Genomic DNA, 23,548 nt, shown 5'->3' with positions numbered 1-23,548 from the left:
TCAATTTTCTTCTTTAGTCTTCCAACAACTCCATGAAATGAATACTACTAATATTATTCCCTTTTTACAGATAAGTAGCTCGAGGCTAAATGAACTAAGTAACTTGTCTGGGCACATAGAATTAATAAGAATATGACTCAAAGAGGGAATCTGTGGAAATGAGATGGATCAGGAAAGGCATCCTGTAGGTGGAATTTTAGCTGAACCGTGAAAGAGTCTAAATCAAAGATCAATGATTTCTCTGGGACCCAGAAAACCATGTAGTGAATGAAAGAACAAAGGATCCCTGTTTGTGGTCACATTTGATTCCATGGTGGCAGTGGGGGAGAATTGAACAGGGGAAAGCTGTGTAAAGGAAAAAGATTAAGAAATCACACATATTGTTATGTGATCTACCAAAGGCCTTTTGGACAAAAGGCTCCCACAAATATGCGACTGGTCTTAACTGGCATCTGCTCTTCTTCAATAACAATTGACTTCAGTCCGTTGCATAGACCTTACAGCTGCAACGAAACCCAGACTAAGTTGCATCCCAGGAAATCTCAGCCAACTATCTTTGATCTTTTCCTCTCTCCTCTCTGTCTTTAAACTTTCCTCCCTCATCTCCTTTATTCCTTTTTCTCTCACTATCATAGTGAAGGGTATTCATAAGGAAAGAGTTAGCTCTCCAACTTTAAGCAACAGTCACAACCCCCAATCTTGTGCTGAAATTTTCCAGATAAGAAGGTAATTATTTGTTTTTTCCTAAAGAGGGAAATGCTATTTTGAAGGCTGTTAAGGTTTTAGTAGACAAAAAATAGTGGGGAATTAAATCACAAGGAACTCTATGAACAAATGGATCAATGGATTTTGGGGAACTAGAGTAATTGTAATGACAACTACTTTTATGCTTCTGATTCCTTAATTCCTTATTTCTGCACGTCACATAAGATAAATCTCTGAACATATTTTTTTGTCTTGGAGACATTAATCATGTAGGGTGGATTTTTTTGATGGTTCCTCTTGTTGCAGGTGAATGACCTCACAACTATGGAGAACAGATCTGAAGTGAATGAGTTCATCCTTACAGGGTTAACAGATGCCCCAGAGCTTCAGGTTCCTCTCTTCATCATGTTCACCCTCATCTACCTCATCACGCTGATAGGAAACTTGGGGATAGTAGTTCTGATCTCCTGGGATTCCCACCTACACACCTCCATGTACTTTTTCCTCAGTAACCTGTCTGTGGTGGATTTTAGCTACTCCTCAGCTGTTACTCCCAAAATAATGGCTGGGCTCCTCACAGGGGATAAAATTATTTCCTGCAATGGGTGTGCTACACAATTGTTCTTTGTTGGGACCTTTGTTACCACTGAAAGTTTTCTCTTAGCCTCCATGACCTATGATCGCCACGCAGCTGTGTGAAAGCCCCTACATTACACCAGTACCATGACATCAACTGTATGTGCACATCTGGCCAGTGGTGCTCATGTCTGTGGCTTTCTAACCTCTTCCATAGTCATAGGAAACACTTTTAACCTTTCCTTCTGTAAATCCAATGTGGTCCACCATTTTTTCTGTGATATTCTCCCTCTCTTCATTCTCTCTTGCTCTGATATTCATCTCATTCAGTCAGTAGTCTTTATAATAGGATCGTTCACTGTCTTTTTCCCATTTCTTGTCATCTTTGCATCTTACTTATTCATCTTCATCACCATTCTCAAGATCCGTTCTGGTGAGGGCCTCCAGAAAGCCTTCTCCACTTGTGCTTCCCATCTCACAGCAGTGTCCATATTTTATGGGACAATCATCTTCATGTACTTTCAACCCAACTCAAGTCATTCAATGGACTCAGACAAAATAGTGTCAGTGTTCTACACCAAGGTCATCCCCATGTTGAACTCTATCGTCTACAGTCTGAGGAACAAAGATGTTAAGAATGCTTTCAGGAAAGCTGTGAGGGGACAAAGATCTCAATTAGATCATCTTTTTTCTTACAGAGACAATTAAATTGTACTTTCCCCACTCTTGCATCCAGCCGCCAAGTCAGAATATTTTTCTTATGTAATTCAAAGTGTAATTCAAACCTTTTTCAGAGAGAACATGGCAAAGCAGAAGTGTCATAGATTTGAAATTAGGAGTGACATGAATATAAATTCTTTCTCAGTTATTTTTGTTTATATAACCTTTGGTAAATCACTTAAAGTCTCAGCCTGTTTCCTCATGTTTAAAGTGTCTTAATGTTATCCCTTATCTTATAAGATTGCTATGTGGAATTAATGATAAGTATTTAGGTCAACACACGTACATCTAAGTGCAATGTTGTGATGCTCGCTGATACCCTTCTAGAAAGAGGAAGATCAGTTCCATCTTTTTTTTTTAACAACTTAGTACTTGGAGAGAAAATCCACTGAGTTTTTTTAGAAGGTGTAACTTTGATATTAATGATCATCGCTTATTTAGCATCCCCTAAATGAGAGGTGTGTTATTAAATGTTTAAGAGCAAGCTGACTGGGAAAAAAATGTAGCCATGACATACTTTGAAATGTAACCTGCCTTATTATTTTCTCCATCACTCCCTAAAATCTAGATCATCAACAAAACAATAAAATAACTGCTGATTTATAGAATTTACTGATTTATATGGTCTAAATATTCCCACTTAAAATACAATGATCTCTTTGTGAGCCACTTGGAGATGGCTCCAGAACATAATTGTAGAATGTCTGCCTTTAGGAAGGAATACAAACCAGTGTGGTTCTTAGAGCCTGGAAAGAACTCTGATAATGTAGGAAAGAAGTATTTTACTGCAACATTAATGTAGTATTCTGATGTTCACCTTAACATCAATTGCATTCTAGTTAACAGGTTATTGGATGCTTTAGTTATGTGTGTATGTATAGAGAGCTTTTGTGAGAATTTTTAAAGAAGTTTGTGATTTTTCTCTGGGATGAAATAAAGGTTCTCTGTTATTTGTTAATCTGAATTATAGGAGCTGGAGGGGCCATCTTCATTCCTTAGCAACATACTACACTAGTAAGAAGTAAGCTAATTTTCTAGGAACAGTTCTTTTTAAGGGTAAAGTGGAATGGAAAATTGATATCCCCCCTTTATTTTGTATTATTTATACTATATTAATTGAGAACTGCATCTATTAACCAAAATCAATATCTGCATATCAAATGTAGACTTAATTGTGTAACCCTAGTTTATAAAAACTTTGTAAGATTTTAATTTTAATTTCCATATTCCTATGGCATCCAGCCACAAAGACTCAAATCTGTGAATTTTTACTCACCTCTAAGGTAGATTAGTCAACATGGTCATAGGATGCTTCCCAAACACCAGACTATCCAGTGGATGTTAGTCAATATTGGTTTCCCTGTTGCCTGGGTTATGGATCTTCCTCCTCTCAGCCAAGTTAAGTAACACCCATCATTAATCTGCGTGACCCATAACAGTCTTAGTTTAGTCTGAGTTACTAGACTGCATCTGGTATCGTATGTAACAAACCATATAAAAGAGCTTCTCTGTCAGATGAATCGTTGCGTAATGATTATTTTTTGCATACCTTTCATTTATTTTTGTAAGCCTTGTCAATAAATGTATTGTGTTCAAAATTTTGTGCCATTTTTATTGTGATAGTAATGAGTTAATAAGAGAGAAAGAAATTGTACTGTGCAGATCAATTTTTAGGATTAAATTTGGTCCATGTAAGCTTAGAAGTCTTAATGGGGCATGAAGATCTTTAGTATGTCTTTGGCATTTCTTTCCCCACTCCATTTTATCTCCCTTTCAGATTTGAATTATTTTGAACTTAAATCAGCTTGCCGTGGGTTACTACTAAAAAGACATGATTTATCTGAAAAAAAAACTTCAATTAACATAAGTGGACTACTAGCATAATACCAGTCAGTAGTATGACTTGGAAGCAAAAATAGTAATGCCATCCATGACCATATATATGTATATACTTACATATATATGCGCACACATATACATATATGTATGTCATATATATATAGATGGAAATGACGTAGGTAATGATATTGCTATATGTTTCAGAGTACATAGGAGCATTTTATTCAGTACTGAGAGAGGGGGGTTACATTTTGGACAAAGAATGTGTACTGGATATTATTGTACATGAAAAACAGTTAAGTAATTGGATATATTCACTTTGGAGAATGAAAATTTAAGTGTATGTGGATGAAGCACTTGATGATGTATCTTATGGAAGAATGATTTGACTTATTCTGTTTGGCCCTAGAAGAAAAAACAGGTAGTAATAGTTGGAATTTTCAGAAATAGACTTTGGCTCAATGTAAGAAAAAGTTTTCCAAACAAACGATGCTATTAAAAATTGGCAGAAGAATTCTCCTTCACTGTAGGTCTTCATATGAAGTAAATACTTATTGCATGTAAGGTTTAGGCCTGGATAAGATATAATGACCACCGAGAAGCCTCTATAGCTCTAAAATTCTGTGATTTCTTTACTCTATCACTCTCAAGATTTCCCCCTGAGCTTTTGGTGGCTGACCTTGTCTTTACATGATACTATCGTTTCCACATACATGGGGCTCTATTTGAACACAGAAAACTTTTTGCTTCATTTGTCTAAATACTCACACACAATTATGAGTATGGGTTACAAAAGATAAAAAAGTAAAGCACTCTACCTCAGCAAGTTTGAAATGGAATGTGAAATGATTAGGATATTCAGATATATTTTCAATATTAATAACCTTGTATATTAATCTAATGAAATCAATTAATTTCTCAGTGTTATTTCTTTATACCCTCCATGAAGAGTGGAGTCTATGGACTTTTCCTTCTGATTTCCCAGCCCTTACCATGCTTGCTTCACAGTTGATGAATGAATAAAGGTACATTGGTTAACTATTTCTTAAATGCCAAGCACTATGCTTAGCAGTAGGAAAATAAATACAAAAGCAAGACACTCCCCGGCTTGAAAGAATTTATGATTCAATAAGCAGCTAGGTCATATAGAGGAAAGAGATTAGGAATTGCAGTCAAAGATGCCAAAGCTTGAATGCTAAAATACTTATTCAGTAACTGTGTGATCCTGGTCAAGTCACTTGAACTTTCTCAACTTCAGCTTCTTCATCTGAAAAATTAAAGTAATTATAGCATCTGTCTTATATGGTCATTTTTTAGATCTAATCAGATGGTATATATAAAGTGCTTCAGAAACATGAAAGTGCAATTTGAGTGTAATTGTAGGGGGGAGAAAACACTTGGAGGGATGTGGTGGCCAGAAAAGAATGATTTATTCTGGAAGATCCTAGATATAACGAGTAGAATAATAGAGCTATCCATTGCTTTTCCAAAGACAGTAATGGTGATTAACTGAATAAAAGGTTGGAAAAAGATGGGGCAGAAGAAAAGATGCTGAAGAACAGGCAGGAACTTGACTGAGCTCCCCAAAATTTGCCCTGGAAGATTTTTAAATCAAAACCAATTCTGGAACAATAGGACCCACAAAAGATGGCATGAAACAATTTTCCAACACAAGATAATTTAGAAGGACTAGAGGAAAGATCTGTCTCACTTGGGTAAAAGGACAATGTAGTCCAGTGCTGGAGGTGTTGGAGCAACCCAGCAGGAGGCCAGTACCCAGCACAGATTAGCAACTGAAGCCCCACATTTGTGGCTCAGCAGGTCAACTGTTCACTGGGCCAGCAGTGAGACCTCTAACCTCAATATTTATGGCATCTCTTTTAGTACTGGCAAGAATTGGAAGTTAAGTGGATGTTCATAGATTAGGGAATAGCTGAACAAGTTGTCATATATGATTGTGATGGAATACTCTTGTCCTAAAAGAAATGATGAGCAGGGTGCTCTCAGAAAAATCTGTAAAGGCTTACATGAACTGGCATAAAGTGAAACGAGGAACAAGCAGAAAATTTTAAATGGTAACAACAACATGATGTTCTTCTTTGAATAACTTAGTTGCTCTCAGCAATACAATAATCCAAGACAATTCTGAAAGACTTATCATGACAAGTTCTATCCATTTCTACAGAAAAAAACTGGTGAAGCCTAAATGTAAACTGAAGGTACTTTTTTCTCTATTTTATTTATATTTCATGGGGTTCTTTGTGTTTTCTTTCACAGTATGATTGCATGGAAATGGGTTCTGAATGACTATACTGGTATAACTTATGTAAAATTAATTGCCTTCTCTATGAGAGAAGGAGGAGAAGGTGAGAAAGAATGTGGAACTCAAAATTTGATAAAAAATAAAATTGTTTTTACATGTAATTGGGAAAAATAAAATATTTCATTTAAAGCAAAAAAAAAGGAATAACTGGGTCAAGCAACAAATTTAAAAAAATCACTAATTTCATGAAAGATAATGACAACAATGAGAAAATACACCAAAATATATGAGAATCAGCCAAAATAGTCTTTGGGGGAAAGTTTCTATCCAGAAACACATCAATAAACTTGAGAAAGAATAGATCTATGAATTGAGCTTTCAACCAAAAAAGCCAGAAAAAGAATGAACTAAAAATCCTCATTTAAAAGCAAAATTGGAAATACTGAAAATCAAAGGAATGATTCACAAAGTTGAAACTAAGAAAATTATTGAAATAATAAATAAAACAAACAGCTGGTTTTATGAAAAATCAATAAAATAGATAAACCATTGATCCATTTGATTTAAAAAAGTAAAAAAAAATAAATTATCAGTATCAAAAATTAAAAGGGTGAATTCACCACCAACGAAGAAGAAATTACAGAAATAATTTAAAAGGATGTTTCGCAACAATTTGACAATAAATCTGACAATCTAAGTGACATAGATGAATATTTACAATATAAATTTCCCAAATAACAAAAGAGAAAACAGAATACGTAACCCCATTTTAGAAAAAGAAATTGAATAAGCCATTAATGAGTTGCCTACAAAAAATTTCCGTGGCCAGATGGATTCACAAGTGAATTCTGCCAAACATTTAAAGAATAGTTAATTCCAGTAGTATAAAAACTATTTTAAAAAATAGGTGAAGAAGGAGTCCTATCAAATTTCTTTTTGACATAAATATGCTGTTGTCACCTAAACCATCAAGAGCCAAAGGAGAGAAAGAAAACTTCATAATAATTTCCCTTATGAAATTATTACTTTTATGAATATCATATTAATTAATTATATATCATATGGCATGTTACATTGATATATAATAATTAATATTTAAGTATTTAATTTAAATAATTTATTTAATAATTAATAAATAATTTTAAATAAATTTTAAATAAAGTAGTAGCAAGGAGATTGCAGCAATATGTCACTAGAATCATACACTACGACCTGTTAGGATTCATATCAGGAATGCAGAGCTGGTTCAGTGTTAGGATTCATACCAGCAATGCAGAGAAGGTTCAATATTAGGATAACTATCAACATAAATTGACCACATCGGTAACAAAATCAACAGAAATTATATGATTATTTCAATAGATGCAGAAAAAGCCATTCTGGAGAGCAATTTGGAATTATGCCAAATTATGCCCAAAGGTCAATCAAACCGTGCATAGCATTTGATCCAACAATTCAACTACTAGGTCTGTATCATAAAGAGATCACAAAAAGAGAAAGTGACCCACATATACAAAAATAGCAGCTCTTTTCTTCTTTTTGGTGGCAAAGTATTGGAGATTGAGGTGAAGCCCATTTATTGGGGAATTATTGAACAGTTGTGATATATGAATGTAATGGAATTTGTGCTGTAAGAAATGATATGTAGGCAAATTTCAGAAAAACCTGGACTTACACAAACTGATGCAAAGTGTAGTGAGCAGAACCATGAGAACACTATACCAAGTAGCAGCAATATTGTGTCATGATGTACTTTAAATAACTTAGCTAACATTTCTAAGCAATGATTAAAGACTATTCCAAAGCACTCATGATGGAAAATGCTACCCACACCCAGAGAAAGAACTGAATGTACATTGGAACATATTATTTTCATTTTCTTTATCTTTCTCATGCTTTTTTCTTTTGTTCTGCTTCTTCTTTTGCAACGTGGTTAATATGGAAATATGTTTTATGTGATTAGACATATATAATTTGTTTTTAATTCTTAACTTCTTAGGGTTGAAGGGGAGGGAGAAAGGGAGAAAATTTGGAACTCAATTTTTTAAATGACCGTTACAAACTGTCTTTACATTGAACTGGAAAAAATATAATATTATTTTAAAAAGTGAAAATGATGGTTGAAAGAAGATTGGGTGTTTATGCATGCATGCATTTATGAGGTTGGGGCAATAGCAGAAGTAGAAGTAGTGGCAGGGTAGAAAAGGGAGAAAATGACAGAGGTGTAGATGAGGCTGCATGTTCCTGGAAGTTGGAACAGAGTAGCTTAGTTACCCTGACACACTGAAAGCTCTCTGAGAATGCACCTACACAGTTTCTAATCCAGGTCAAATACACTTTTGCCATTTTCTGCTCTGAAATAGCTTCTGCTCTGTTGTTGCAAAACAAATTTATGAAATAATTAATAGTAGTAATGTTGTAGATGTTATCAAGGAGTGTAACTCCTGTGGAAAATGATGTGTTCCCAAACAGAAAAATGTTTTCTCGTTGAAACCTGGTCCTTTATACGACACATCTGAAATGACTTATGTGTGTCATGTCCTTGTTTAGAATGTAAGAACTTGAGAGCAGAGGCTGTTTTGATTTCAATAAGTATTTCCAGCACTTTGCATCATACTTCCCATGGAATAAAAGATTTTACTTCATTGATCTGTTCATTATGATATTTTATAGTTGCCAGTACCCCATACATGGTAGGCCAAAAAATTGCCTTCGGTTAAACACAATAGGCTTTTACTAACAGGAAAACCACAGTCATTATTATCAGGAGACAATCTAAATGTTTTGAAGAAGGTACATTCTGTAGCCATCACTACAACCCATACATGGAGCATTTGGTTCACAGTTGAGCTTCCATTCATTTTTTTTCAAATCATTCAACAAATGTCAATGGAGTACCTATTTTCTTAAAAACTGGATTAGAAGTCAAAATAGTTCCAAAGATCCAAGCTAAAATGATGTAGTGTGCCATTTTCCATTTAGTGGTTCTCAACTTCTGCTGTGGTTCACAATTATAATCAAACAAGTTGGAGCTTGCCAAATTTTATTGGTGCCAGAAGCAATAAATAATTACTCAGTTTCGATGAAAATCTCTTTGTCCTTGGTGACCAAAAGCATACATATGTTTGAAGCATTTTAGAATTGTTTCTGCAGCAATTTGAAACTGACGTGACTATGTACACAATTTGTGAATTTGTGAAAATATTACATCAAACCTATTAGACCCAGTGCTCCACTGCAAGTTCTGGCCATACTGAGACAAAAATGTTGTGCATCCATTGGGAGCCAATTTTTATTTGGTGAAACTATATATACACATGTAAATGAATATACAAAATATTAAGAGTAATGCAAAATTGTTTTTCAGTTTTGGGGCACTGATCACAGTCAGGGTTCCAAGTGGACAGGGAGTCATTATTATAACCCTCTCAGTTCTCAGAATTCAACAAATTCTGAATTTATCACACTGTGCTCTTGACTCTCTTTCTGTGTCTTACATTGAAAAATAGTAGGAAGTAACTTGTCAAAAGGTTTAACCATGACAAAAGATTATCACTGTATTCTCACCAGTCACCATTTAACTATAATATGTAGGTCATGGATCCTCAGGGACCACAACTAAGAAGCAGAGTGAGACAGGACAAGATTTTGTTTAGGGAGACAGGTCATTTGGCAGTTCTAAGTAGTTTAAAGAAACAGTAATATTTACGATAAGGGCATCCTTTATAACTTACAAATTACTATTTTCACAATGGTCCTGAGAATTGGAGCATGAAAATATATTTATTTGCAATTTTAAAATGAGTAAATCAAAGTTGTACAGGATTAGTGATTTGCCTAAAGTTTCACAATGACTAACAATTCCATAACAATTTTCCAACACTATCTTCAGAGATCTTTTCACTACTCCACATCATAAAGATCAGTACCTTATCTCTCATGTGTAGAATCATATTTGATATTCATGAAAACTTTTTGATTATATTCAGAAATGAGGTTACTATACCCATGTACAAAATGAATAAACTGAAACTTGGAGAGGTTCAATTAATTGTCCAATGTCACATAGCTAAAAGGTGATAGAAGCAAGACTAGCATCCAGTTTTTGTCAGTTGCCCTGTCCTGACCCATTTATTCCTTACTTTGCTAACAAAAAGCTAAGAAATCCAAAGTACCTATGAGGAAATCGTTCTTTTCTCATAATCAGAGCAGATTTTAATGGCTTGCTTTGCTCATGAGTTGGCAGCAGAGCTGCCAGGTGTCTCTAAGGGAACAGCATCTCCCAAGAGCTGCAGGGCTCCCAGGTCTGCATAAAGTCCCAGCCTTTTCCCTGGCTCTGACTACTGATATCAAAGCATTTCATTATAGGCCTCAATGCTGGGTAACTAGCTTGTGGGTCAAATTCCCTGAGTCATTCATTTGTTTATCCAGTTCCTTTCCTATTTCGTGGTGCTGAGCTAAATAGAGGGCAAAGGTTGGCATTATAAAGTCTACTGTTATCCATAAAGCAGTAATGGCCAGAAGCTATATCTCTACTACTAGGAACGTCTGAACTCCTTGTCCCAGTGATGAATAAAGAGTTCTTCCAATAGCATCTCTTGGTTCCTAGACTTGGGACTTCAAGGTCAAATCTTGAATCTTAAGTTCTTGACTAACTTTCCCCTTTGGAATCTTGACCACCTTTCTCCATGTCAATCAAGTCAGCTAGATTCTAGGATACCCAGTACAAGCCTTCAGTGGAAACATCTCAGGACCTGGAGGCAGGAAGACTTGGAGAAAAACTTTCTCTGTGTCAGTCACCAACTCACTGTTTCTCCATGGGTAAGTCACTTGATTTCTTCATCAAATGTGTATAATTAAACTTGTGGTATTTCTCTCACAGAGTTGTCATGTACCGAAAATGTGTTGAAATATGCAAGTGATCTTTAAACATCAGTTATTTTTTTCTACTTGGAACTTTCCGTCCTTCAGTAACTTAATAACTCGTAAGAGGGACGGACGAGTGTATCGTTCTAATAAACACTTTAATTAAATAATATTAATTAATGGCATATTGTGTAAAGAGCACTGAATTAAATTCTTGAGAGCATTGAAAACAAAATTTAGATGAGATATAGTCCTTGTCCTCAGTGATAATAGCTCATATGGGACTGAAACATTTGCAAAGAGCTTTACATCAATTTTCTTCCTTTAATCTCCAAAGAACTCCATGACATAAATATTACTAACGTTATTTTACAGGTAAGTAATTTGAGGCTAAATTACTTAAGTATCTTGTCTAGACATATAGAACTGATAAGGATCTGAGATGGGATTTAAATCTACATCTTTTTGACTCAAAGATCCAAGCCCTTTCCACTACACCACGTTGCCACATTAGTACTTTGTATTATGGTAACACCTCTGTCCTCTTTTCTCTATATCTTGTTTCTCAGAGCATCCACTCACCCATTTTCATGAACAAGTTCAATAATCTGTGCCAATCATGGTAACTCTCACATATCTATCGCTTGATTCTTGGCAAACATTTCCCTTACATTCACTATGTGTAAGCATTATGCCCAAATACTTCATTTTTCAAATGAGACAGTGACCCAGGAGGATTAATTGACTTTTTGAAATCACAGAGAAAATTAATTCAAATTCAAGCAACATAAGAGCCCAAGTCTTCAGTCTCCTAATCAAGTGTTCTTTCCAAAATAGTACCCTCTAGCAACACTTAGGCTTTTCTGAATAGAACCAAAATCACTTGTCTGCCCTGATTATCATAAAGACTCTCTTTAGACATGGAACATCAGGAGGATTCAACAAGGAACACATCAGTAAGAAGGATTATCAGAGACATAGAATATATCTACAAGTATTCAATAGTACTGACTGTCAAAATGGCTCATGATTACCATGTGTGAGACTAACATTAATATATATATATATATATATATATATATATATATATATATAGAGAGAGAGAGAGAGAGAGAGAGAGAGAGAGAGAGAGAGAGAGACAGAGAGACAGAGAGACAGAGAGACAGAGAGACAGAGAGAGACAGAGAGAGAGAGAGAGACAGAGAGAATTTGGTTGCTTGTATTCTATTTGGTATAACGCCTGTTAGGTTAAAAGAAAGTCTTCATTGTTGTTAGTCGAAACAATAGATTTTATTTCTACTTCTCTAATAGTCCATGATGTAAAGTTGTAATTATTCATTTTGTTCTTACCTAGAAGTCCCAAATAAACTGTATTGGAAAAAAAGGATTCTTTTATTGTAGTGTTATGAAGACTAATGAATAACTTTAAAATCAATACAGGTTAAAATTATATTTAGAACTAGAAAGTATCTCAGAAGTAATCTAGTCTAATATCTTTTCTTTATTGATGAGCAACTGAAGTCCATGGCATTCTATGAGTAAAAGACCTCAAAGGGATTTCTGACAAAGAATACTGGCAGTAGCAGTAGAATTAGTAATTAAAACAACAATAGTAAAACAACTTATAAAGAGCTTTAAGGTTTTCAGAGCAATTTACAGAATTATGTCCTATTATCGAAAGACCACTGTTATGTAGGTGTTATGAATTTTACTGTCTTTTGACACATGCGTGAAATTAGGCTCAGAGGTGAAGAGATTTTCCCATGGTCACAGTGAAAATAAAGAAGAGCTAGGTGTCAAATTTCCCATAAAATGAGAATTAGATCCATTTTGTCTCTAGTTAGGACTCTCCCCTCCTTTTCATTCATACATATAACACATTCCTCATAGAGGTCATTCTTTAAAACTAGAACAACCTTCTTTTACCTATCTCTTTTCATTCAAATAAGGGAGAAACCTATCCAGAATTCTGTTTTCCCTGAGTCCCATGCCTCTAGTCTAAATGTTAATTTGCCAACTTGATGTGTTTTTTTTTGTATGAGAGATTCTAGTTCATCTTGTTTATTAGACATAATTCATGGGAGACTCAAATAGGTTACTAGACTTACACAACTCTTGCCTTTCATTCCTCCTTAAAATGTTCTTCTCTTTTTCCAATCTAACATGACATGAGAGACTTGTAGAAGTGACTTCTGGTCAAATGTGAGTTGAGGAAGGTGACCTCTGAAGAACCATCATGAATTCAGATTCTCTGGTGTTGTTTTCTACAGGTTTGTTTCTTTTTTTGAGATACAACTTACTACAGAAAACATATGGTAGCCTACTTATAAATGTAGAAAAGAAATTTCAGAGCAATTTACAGACTTATGTCCTATTATCGAAAGACCACTATTATGTAGGTGTTATGAATTTTACTATCTTTTGACACATGAGTGAAATTAGGCTGTATTTCTTTCTTCTCAAGTCTCATGGTGGTAGAGATGAAATTAAGTATTCTAAATCTAGATTAATGAAACATAACTGTGGCAGGTCCTTTCAAGGTGTAAGGGCTTGTGGTGGTATGTTTTGAGGGACTGTGCATTTGTCAGATGCCCAAAGGTCATCTTGGCTTATTTAAGACAGGGAGGGTTACTAGTGGATAATCAGCGAGCACTTGAACATGTATTAAATGCCTATTATATGCCCAGCACCATAGTAAGTATTAAGAATAGAAAGAAAAGTAAAAACGGAATCCCTGCATTCAAGGTGCTCAACATCACTAGACAGCATTCAAATAACTATGTATAAACAAATTATATCAAGGAATAAATTAGAGGTAATCAAAAGAGGAAAGGCCCTGTAGTTGATATGGATCAGGAAAGGCATCCTGTAGGTGAGGTTTTAAGTCAGCCTTTAAAGAGTCAAAACCAAAGATCAACAATTTCTCTGGGACCCAGAAAATCACATAGTGAATGAAAGGACAAAGTGTCCCTGTTTGTGGTCACCTTTTGCTTCCATGGTGGCAGTGGTGGAGAATTGAAAAGGGAATAAGCTGTGTGAAGGAAACAGATTTAGAAATCACACATATTTTTGAGTGATCCACCAATGGCCTTTTGGGCAAGTGATTCCCACAACTTTTCAACTGGTGTTAATCAGTAACTGTTCTACTTCAGGAACATGTAACTTCAGTCCACCATATAGACCGTACAGCCACAATGAAACCCAGACTTAGTGGAATTCCAGGAAATCTAAGCCAACTTTCTTTGATCTTTTCCTCTCTTCTCTTTGTCTTTTAACTTTCCTCTTATCTTATTGCTCCCTTTTGCCCTTTATTAGTCTTTATGCTTATTAACAGAGTGAAGGATATTCATAACTGCTAGTTCTCCAATCCTAAGTCACCTTCTTATGCAGATTTTTGATAGATAAGAAAGCATCTTTTTTTCCTGAAGTCAGAAATACTATTTTAGAGACTATTAAGTTTGTAATAGACAGAAAATAAGGGGAAATTAATACACAAAGGATTCTAGGAGAAACTGGATCAATGGATATTGAGGAAATTGAGTCACTACAGTGACAACTCTTTTTTATTCTTTTGGTTCAATAATCCCTTATTTCTGCCCCTCACATAAGTTATGTCTCTGCTCATATTTTATGTCTTGGAGTCATCCATAATGTAGAATAGATTTTTCTAATGGTTCCGCTTTTGTTGCAGGTGAATGATATCACTCTCAAATGACATATATGGAGAATAGATCTGAAGTGAATGAATTCATCCTTATCGGATTAACAGATGTCCCAGAGCTTCAGGTTCCTCTCTTCATCATGTTCACCCTCATCTACCTCATCACCCTTGTAGGAAATCTGGGAATAATAACTCTGATCTCCTGGAATCCCCACCTCCACACTCCCATGTATTTTTTCCTCAGTAACCTGTCTTTGGTGGATTTTGGCTACTCCTCTGCTGTTACTCCCAAAGTAATGGCTGGGTTCCTCACAGGGGACAAAATTATTTCTTACAAAGGATGTGCTACACAGTTGTTTTTTGTTGGGGCCTTTGCTTCTACTGAAAGTTTTCTTTTAGCCTCCATGGCCTATGATCGCCATGCAGCTGTGTGTAAGCCCCTGCATTACACCACTACCATAACTCCAACAATATGTGTGTATCTCACCAGTACTGCTCATATATGTGGCTTTCTAGCCTCCTCCATAGTCATAGGAAACACTTTTAGCCTTTCCTTCTGTAAATCTAATGTAGTCCACCATTTTTTCTGTGATATTCTCCCTCTCCTGGTTCTCTCTTGCTCTGATATTCACTTCATTCAGTCAGTAGTCTTTATCATAGCATCATTCACTGCCTTTTTCCCATTTCTTATCATCTTTGCTTCCTACTTCTTAATCTTCATCACCATCCTGAAGATTAATTCTACTGAAGGCCGCCAGAAAGCCTTCTCCACCTGTGCTTCCCATCTCACAGCAGTGTCCATATTTTATGGGACAATCATCTTCATGTATTTTCAACCTAGTGCAAGCCATTCAATGGACTCGGATAAAATGGTGTCAGTCTTCTACACCATGGTTATCCCCATGTTGAACCCTCTAGTATATAGTTTGAGGAACAACGATGTCAAGAATGCTTTCAGGAAAGCTGTGAGAGGAAAACCACCTCAATTAGATCATCTTTTTTCTTAGAGAGAAAATCAAGTATGTACTTTCTCCACTCTGGGTTCCAGCCGTCAAGTCATTGTATTTTACTTATGCACAGAGAAGTGTAATTCAAACGTTTTTGGAGGGAGCATCACATGGGAGAAAATGTCATAGAAGTGAATTAAGGAGAGACATGAACTTAAATATTATCTCAGATGTTTTCATTTGTATAGCCCTTGATACCCCACTTTATTTAATATTATTTATAAATTATTTATTGAGAATTGAATCTAATAACTAGAATCAATTCATGTGTGTGAAATTTAGACTTAGTTATGAAACCCTAGTTTGTAAAAATTTAGACTTAATTGTGGAGCCCTAATTTGTATTAAAAAAAAAATGCGAGATTCTCATTTTCCTGGTCGTATGACCTAAAGTCCATCCACAAAGACTCAAATCTGTGAACTTTTATTGACCTTCCAGGTAGATTAATCAATCTGATTATAGTCTTCTTGCCAACCACCAGATTTTCCAGGGGATGATAGTCAATGTTGTTTTCCCTATGGATTATGGATCTTCCTGCTCTCAGTTGAGTTAAGCAAAACTCATCATTAATCTTTGCCTGACCAATAGCAGTCTTAGTTAGGTCTCCATAACTGGACTGCATCTGGTACCTTATGTAACCAACTATTTAAAGGAGTTTCTTTGACAGTCACATAAATACTTGGCTAATGACCATTCTTACACTCCTTTTATTTACTGTTACTGGCTTTGCTAATAAACTTATTGTGTTCAAATCTTTGGGTCTCATTTTCTCTTTATTGTAGATTTTTTTGTGGCAATAATAAGCTAATAAGAGAGAAATAAATAATTTTGTGCAAATCAATTTTTAGGATTTAACTTGGTTCATTTGAGTCCAGAGTGGGGCATGAAGGGCTCTTGTAAGTATTTGGTACTCCTTCCCCAACTCCATACCTTCTCCCTTTGGGCTTTTAATTGTTTTGAAGTCAAATCAACTTGTCTTAGGTTGCTATTAAGAAGGCATGTTTCATCTGAAAAACTGGTCAGTTGATATTAATGGGTTATTAGTATAATCCTAATCAATAGGGGTACTCGAAATCAAAAATATTAATGCCATACATGAACAGATTGATAAATGTTTTGCCCCAAATGAGGGAGGTGATTATATTGCTATCCTTTTCAGAATATAATTGAATATTTTATTCTGTCCTCAGGGGCTCATATTTTGGATACCATTCTGCATGATGAACAGTTAAAGAACTGAGTATATTCATCTTGGAGAATGAAAATTTAAGTGTTGGTGGGTGAAGTACTTGAAGATATACCTTGTGGAAGAAGGATTAGAAACATTCTGCTTAGCTCTAGAAGGGAGAACAGGGAGTAAAGACTGGAATCTTCAGAGTTAAATTTAGACTCAATGCAAGGAAAAATTTTCCAAACAAATGATCCTGTTTAAACTTAGCAGAAGAATTTTCTTGTTCTTTGGGTCTTTATGAGATATAAATGCCAAGCCTAGAGGCCTGTATTGGGCTACCCGAGTCTTCCTTACCTCACCTCCCGAGGTCTTCGGCTGGCCACGCCGGATGCACGTATGAGAGAAAGGATGTTCCAGAGTCAAACAGGGGTTGAGCTTTATTACAGGGTTTCGGTTACAAGTGCAGGGGGATCTTCTTTCTTAGGACGAAGAGGGGGAGATTTCCTAAGGAGGCTAAGCTTAAGGGATTGGAAGTAGAAGTACAAGCGGGGAGAGAGGGGGAGGGGAGAGAGAAAAGAAAAGAAGCGGAGCCCTACTTTTCTCTTTGGCTCCACACGTGCTAAGAGAGCTTTTAGGCTTCCTCAATCCTACTTAATCTTCAGCCACACAGTTTGCATCTCAATACCGTGCTGTTAGGTAACTAGGTGTGCTCCAATCCGGGACGACCTCGAGGGCAGGGAGACTCCACCCATCAGGTATCTCCGGGGGAGAGGCGGAAATACCCGAGCTAGCCGAGCTAGCTCGGTCTGACCTTCTCGAACCCCCGCTGTTCATGGAGGGCCTCGTAAGACTCTAAGATTTAGAAGTCCCACTTTTACCTGCCCGAGACTGTCCACAAGGATTTGAGCTTCCAGTCCCAACATATAAATACTTATTGCATGTAACTTTCAAGCATGGATTAGATTTAATGACCCCTGGGAGCTCTCTGAATCTAAAATTCTGTGATTCTGGCCTGATGTTTACATAATACTATTGCTTCCAGATAACTGGGGCCCTATTGGAATGTAGCAAACGTTTTCCTTCGTTAGTCTAAATCCTCACATGTCATCAGGAATGTGGAATGCAAAACATAAAAAAGTCAAGCACCCCACCACTGCCCCAACAAGTTTTAAATGTAATATGAAATTATCAGGATATTCAGGTATATTTAAAATATTAATATCTTTCTGCATTAATTAAATGAGATCAACTTATTTCGTAGTGTTTAATCACTTTATAACCTCCATGAGGGGGTGGAGCCAAGATGGTGGAGTAGAAAGATGGACCTGATGTAGCTCTCCCTCCACAGCCCATAAAATACCTGTAAAAAACGACTCTAAACAAACTCTAGATCAGCAGAAGCCATGAAATGACAGAGTGAAAGAAATTTCCAGCCCAAGACCACCTGGAAGGCTGACAAGAAAGATGTATTTCACTAGGCTTGGAGAGGAGCCTACCCATTCTTGGTCTAGTAGCACAGACAGGAGTGGATCAGGTTTCAGGGTATAGAATCACAGATAGCAACTGTGGTTCCCAGATTTCTCAACCCACAAACACCAAATATAGTTTCAAAGGTCAGCGAGAAAGCTCTTTCACTTGGGTGAGAAGGGAGTGAGGTCTAGCCCCAGTCCCATTTCCAGCGCTGTGACACCACTGTAGCTGCAGTGTCCATTTTTGGAGTCCTCGGCGCAAAGACCCTGGGAGAATTGAGGAGCTGATGTGGGTCTCAGTCCTGAGTGGTAGTCCTGGGGTGAAGAGGAGCACTGGTGAGGTGGAGTTGGTGGAGGCTCTGGAGAGCTATTCCCACTCACAGATCATGGGCAGAAAAGCTTGTGGTTGCTCCCAGACCAGAGTACAGTCCAGGAGATGGGTAAACTCTTCCTTGAGCATGCCACCTTGGAGGAACTGAGAACTTACAGGTCCTTAGAGTACACCCTCCACTTGACAAAGGACTCAAAAGTCCCAAAAGGGAAATATACATATAAGCAGTAAGAAAATAAACACAAAAACAAGACAATCTCTGTCTTCAAAAACTTTATGATTCAATAAGCAGCTTGGTCATACAGAGGATAGACATCTGTAACTGAAGTCAAGGATATCCACTTTTGCATCCTTCAATAGTCATTAAGTAGCTATGTGACCCTGGTCAAGTCATTTAACCTCACTCAGCTTTAGTGCTTTTCATGCTTAAAATAAGGAAAATAATACCATTCATCTTATTTGTTGCTGTTCAGATCTAATGAGGAGGCAAATGTAAATTGCTTCAGAAATATAAGGGTGCAATTTGAGTATAATTGTGGCAGGGAGAAAACACTTTGAGGGGTGTGGTGACCAGAGAAGAATAATCTGTTCTGGGAGGCTATAGAAATAATGAGTGGAAATATAGGGTGTAATATTAATGTTGATAATAATAATAATATTAATAAGATCTTCCCTGCCCATTAAGAGGTCTAATATGGATCCCAATGGGGGTGTAGTCTTAAATTAATTGGAGAGATCTTCCATATTCATTAATAGGGCCATGTGGACTGCCAGGGTCATGTGGAGTCTGTGGTGGGAGGAGTTTGCTGAATGGGTGGAGCAGAAAGAGGCAGAACTGTAGCAGAGCTGAGAGGAAGTTAGTCTTGAGAGCAGTCAGCTAAGAAGTGTGCAGACTCCTAGGTAGCATGAATGATTTTGCTTAAGGGAAACTGGCTTGTGATTTGTTTATGGACTTGGTTTGTGGGAAACTTATTGGGTGAAAGGCTTGGGGATGATGTTGTTCTCTGCATTGTTATTGTGTAAAGATTTTTGTTATGATGGAGATTTGGCTTTCTGTTGTCTGAATAAATGTTTTGGTTCTGCCTTCCACGTGGAGAGTCTGGTATTTTGTGATTCAGAATTGCACTGGGATATTCATGATGACAGTAGGTGCTGTGAATCTTGCATTGGTGCTATAGGGGGAGGGAATTGACTAAGGAGGAGCTTGCTTAGAGAGAGGCTTGTTTATAAAGGCTTCCACACCTTTAGGTACTAAGTTGATTAGGCACTGAATCACTAGGGTTGTGATGCCTATGTATATATATAATGTACTATGAGTTCGTATTTTGCTTTGAGGGTTCACTTATGAGAAAGACCCTTTGATTTCCTCATTGAGCCTCTGAGAAGCCTTATGTTTAGGACAGTCCAACTGCTCAGATATAAAAACTCTCTAGATCTAGTTGTGTATGTAAAGTGTACAGTAATGTTGCATTGAATCAGGCAGACAGAACACTATCTTTTGGATTTTATGTTAATTTATCTCCTTTTTTTCTCTGTATTTTCTCTGACGTCCAGGGTGCTGACTTTTCCCCTGAACTATTGAATGCAATTAAATAAGATTGTTGACCCCTTTAAAATTGCTTTCCTTGAGACAAGCCAGTCCAAGAATCTGTGCTAGCAGGTCATCCTGAACGTGCTAGAGTGCTTGATCTTATATAGGGCTATCCATTGCTTTTTCAAAGGCAGTAGTGGTGATGATCACATTAGAAGGTTAGAAGAACACGGGATGGAGCCAGGATGGTGGAGAATAGGCAGGAACTTGCCGGAGCTTTCCCAAGTTTCCCCTGAAAGAACGTCAAATCATGCCTCAACACAAATTCTGGAGCAACAGAAACCACAAACAGTGGGGTGAAACAGTTTTCCAGTCCAAGATAACTTAGAAGGACTGCAGGAAAGATCTGTCTGATTTGAGTAAAAGAAAAGGGTAGCCCAGTGCAGAAGGTATTGGTGCAACCCAGCCAGAGGCCTGTACATCAGCACAGATTAGCAGCTAAGGTCCCATGGTTGTGGCTCAGCAGGCCAGCTGCTCAGTGGGCCACAAATAAGGCCTCTAGCCTCAATATTTATAGCAGCTCTTTTAGTGGTAGCAAAGAATTGGAAATTGAGAGGATGTCCATCAACTTGAGAATGTTTGAACAATTTGGTGCATGTGATTGTGATGGAGTACTATTGTGCTGTAAGAAATGATGAAGAGTATGCTCTCAGAAAAATTTAGAAGACTTACATGAAGAGATATAAAATGAAATGGGCAGAACCAGGAGAAGACTGTGCACAGAAACAGCACTCTTGTATGAATATCTACTTTGAATAATTTAGCTATTCTCAGTCATATAAGAATCCAAGACAATTGTGAAGGACTTATCGTGAAAGATGTTGTCAATCTCCAGAGAAAGAACTGGTGGAGACTGAATGCAGAGTGAAGATACTTTTTCTTTGCTTTCTTTGTTTTTCTTTGGATTTTTTGTCTGTGTTTCCTTTCACAACATGACTTACATGGAAATATATTTGGCATGATGAAACATGTATGACCTATGTCACATTAATTGCCTTCTCAATGAGGGGAGGAGGGGAATGTGACAAAGAATTTGGAACTCAAAATTTGAAAGACAAATGTTAGGACTAATTGTGCATGTAATTGGGGAAAATAACTTAAAGTAAAAACCGAATAAGTGGGTAAAACAACAAATCACAGAAGCAATCAAAAATTGCATCAAAGAGCATGACAACAATGAGATAGCATGTCAAATGTATGGGAATTATCCGAAGCATTACTTCGGGGAAATGTTATATCTCTAAACACTTAAATCAATAAAATGGAGAAAGAACAGTTCAATTAATTGGGTCTTCAACCAAAAAAAGCTAGAAAAAGAGCAAATTAAAAATTCCCAATTTAACACTAAGTAGAAAATACTGCATATCAAAGAAATGATTCACAAATTGAAAGCAAGAAAATCATTAAACTAATAAATAAAACTAAGAACTAGTTTTATGAAAAAAAATCAATAGAATAGATAAGCCACTTATTAATTTGATTTAAAAAGGCAAGAAAACAAAATTATCAGTATCAAAAATGAAAAGGGTGAATTCACTATCAATGAAGAAGAAATTAAATCAATACTTAAAAACTTTTTTCCCAAGTAAATGCCAATAAATTTGGCAATCTAAATGAAATGGACAAAAATGGACAATGCATTTGACAATCTAGATGAAATGGACATATAAAATGTGATGGTTAACAGAAGAGAAAATACAATACTTAAATAACGCCACTTAGAAAAAAATCAAACAAGGCATTAGTGAGCTCCTTACAAAAATCTCAATGTCCAGTGAATTCTACTAAACATTCAAATAATTAATTCCAATAATATATATAAATTATTTCAAGTCTTAAGAAATTCCTTTTATGAAACAAATATGCTGCTGATACCTAAACTAGGAAGAATCAAAGGAGAGAAAGGCAAATTAGAATGTTTTCCCTAATGAAAGTGGATGCAGAAATTTTAAATAAAATAGTCTCAAGGAGATTACAACAATAGGTCACCAGGATCATGCACTGTGAGCAGATAGGATTCATACCACAAATGCAGGACTGGTTCAATACTAGGAAAACTATCAACATAATTGACCACATTAGTAACAAAAGCAACAGAAATCATATGATTATTATAATCGATGCAGAAAAAAACACTCTAGAGGGCAAGTGGGAATTATGTCTAAAAGGCAATCAAACTGTATATACTTTTTGATCCAATAATATCATTACTAGATCTCTATCATAAAGGAATCATAAAAAGAGAAAATTAACCACATGTACAAAAATATTTACAGCAGCTCTTTTTTGCCATTACAAGGAACTGGAGATTGAAGGGATGCCTGTATATTGGGGAATGACTGAACAGTTGTGATATATGAATGTAATGGAATACGCTTGTGCAGTAAGAAAAGATGAGCAGACAGACTTCAGAAAAACCTGAGAAGAGTTATATAAATGAATGCACAGTGAAATGAGCAGAACCAGGAGAATATTTTTAAATAGCTTATGAATACAGTATCTATTCATCTTCCCTCTGTCAAACCCTGAGCCTGTGACTTTACCTAGGGCTACCTGATAAGAGAGTGGGGTGGTATTCACAGACTGCAAGAGAAGTGGAAGGACCAGGAGGACAAGAAGGCATTCGGAAACACTGGGGGATAGAAATGGCTCCATCACATGGTGAAGAGGATGAGGGAAGCCATCATCAGGTAAAAAAGCCCTATGACCTCAGACAGTGCAAAGCCCAGGATGGCGTACAAAAAGAGATGCTGCCTCAAGGAACGATTCCTGGTATAACCAATGATACTTCCAAACATAGTCCCAGTACCAGCTCCAGAGCCAGCCATCCCCACAGTGGCAGCCCCAACCACAATGAACTTGGTTGCTGTGTCAATGTTCCTTGAGACAGCGCTAGTTTGTAATTCACATCTGGAGACAAGTGAGGTCAAGGGGCCTGATGCTGCCAAAATGCTGAGGTTCTCATCTGTCAGAAACTCTGACCGTTTTAGCACCACTGCAGATAATGATCTACTCAGCAGCTGAGAGCTGCTTCTCACAAAGGCAGAGGTAGAGATAAACTTGGTGCAGGTGTACATTCTCAGAGAGTGAGGGGCAAACCTGAAGAGTTGCCGGCAGAGCAGAGGAGACAGAGAAGGGGAGGGTAGAGAAGTGTGTGGCTCGACGCATCACCAGGAGAATACTGTACCACAGTAAAAGCAATATTGTGTGATGATCTACTTTAAACAACTTAGCTAGCTCTTCTGAGCAACGATCTAAGACAATTTCGAAGAACTCATGAGGGAAAATGCTATCCACATCCAGAGAAAGAAATGATGGAGTCTGAATGTACATTGAAGCAGTTTATTTT

The 23,548-nt window shown here is 36.7% G+C and overlaps 1 protein-coding gene and 2 pseudogenes across 1 annotated transcript; 2 read left to right on the top strand and 1 right to left on the bottom strand.

The window, feature by feature from the left end:
* Positions 1-1,011: 1,011 nt before the first annotated feature.
* On the top strand, positions 1,012-1,989 carry LOC140522061 (olfactory receptor 5B12-like; annotated as a pseudogene).
* Positions 1,990-14,680: 12,691 nt separating this feature from the next.
* On the top strand, positions 14,681-15,637 carry LOC140523346 (olfactory receptor 5B2-like). The gene has a single exon (XM_072638265.1). The coding sequence runs from the start codon at positions 14,681-14,683 to the stop codon at positions 15,635-15,637; it is 957 nt and encodes a 318-aa protein (XP_072494366.1).
* Positions 15,638-22,853: 7,216 nt separating this feature from the next.
* Positions 22,854-23,288, bottom strand: LOC140523345 (ATP synthase F(0) complex subunit C2, mitochondrial pseudogene; annotated as a pseudogene).
* Between the last annotated feature and the right edge of the window lie 260 nt (positions 23,289-23,548).

The sequence above is a fragment of the Notamacropus eugenii genome, chromosome 2, assembly GCF_028372415.1.
Source record: "Notamacropus eugenii isolate mMacEug1 chromosome 2, mMacEug1.pri_v2, whole genome shotgun sequence".
In the NCBI taxonomy this organism is placed as follows: domain Eukaryota; kingdom Metazoa; phylum Chordata; class Mammalia; order Diprotodontia; family Macropodidae; genus Notamacropus; species Notamacropus eugenii.
The sequence above is the reverse complement of the archived record's forward strand: the minus strand, read 5'-3'. Positions and strand labels throughout refer to the sequence as shown.

Coding starts and splice junctions, on each gene's coding strand:
- LOC140523346 (XM_072638265.1), top strand. CDS start 14,681: ATGACATATATGGAGAATAGATCTGAAGTGAATGAATTCATCCTTATC.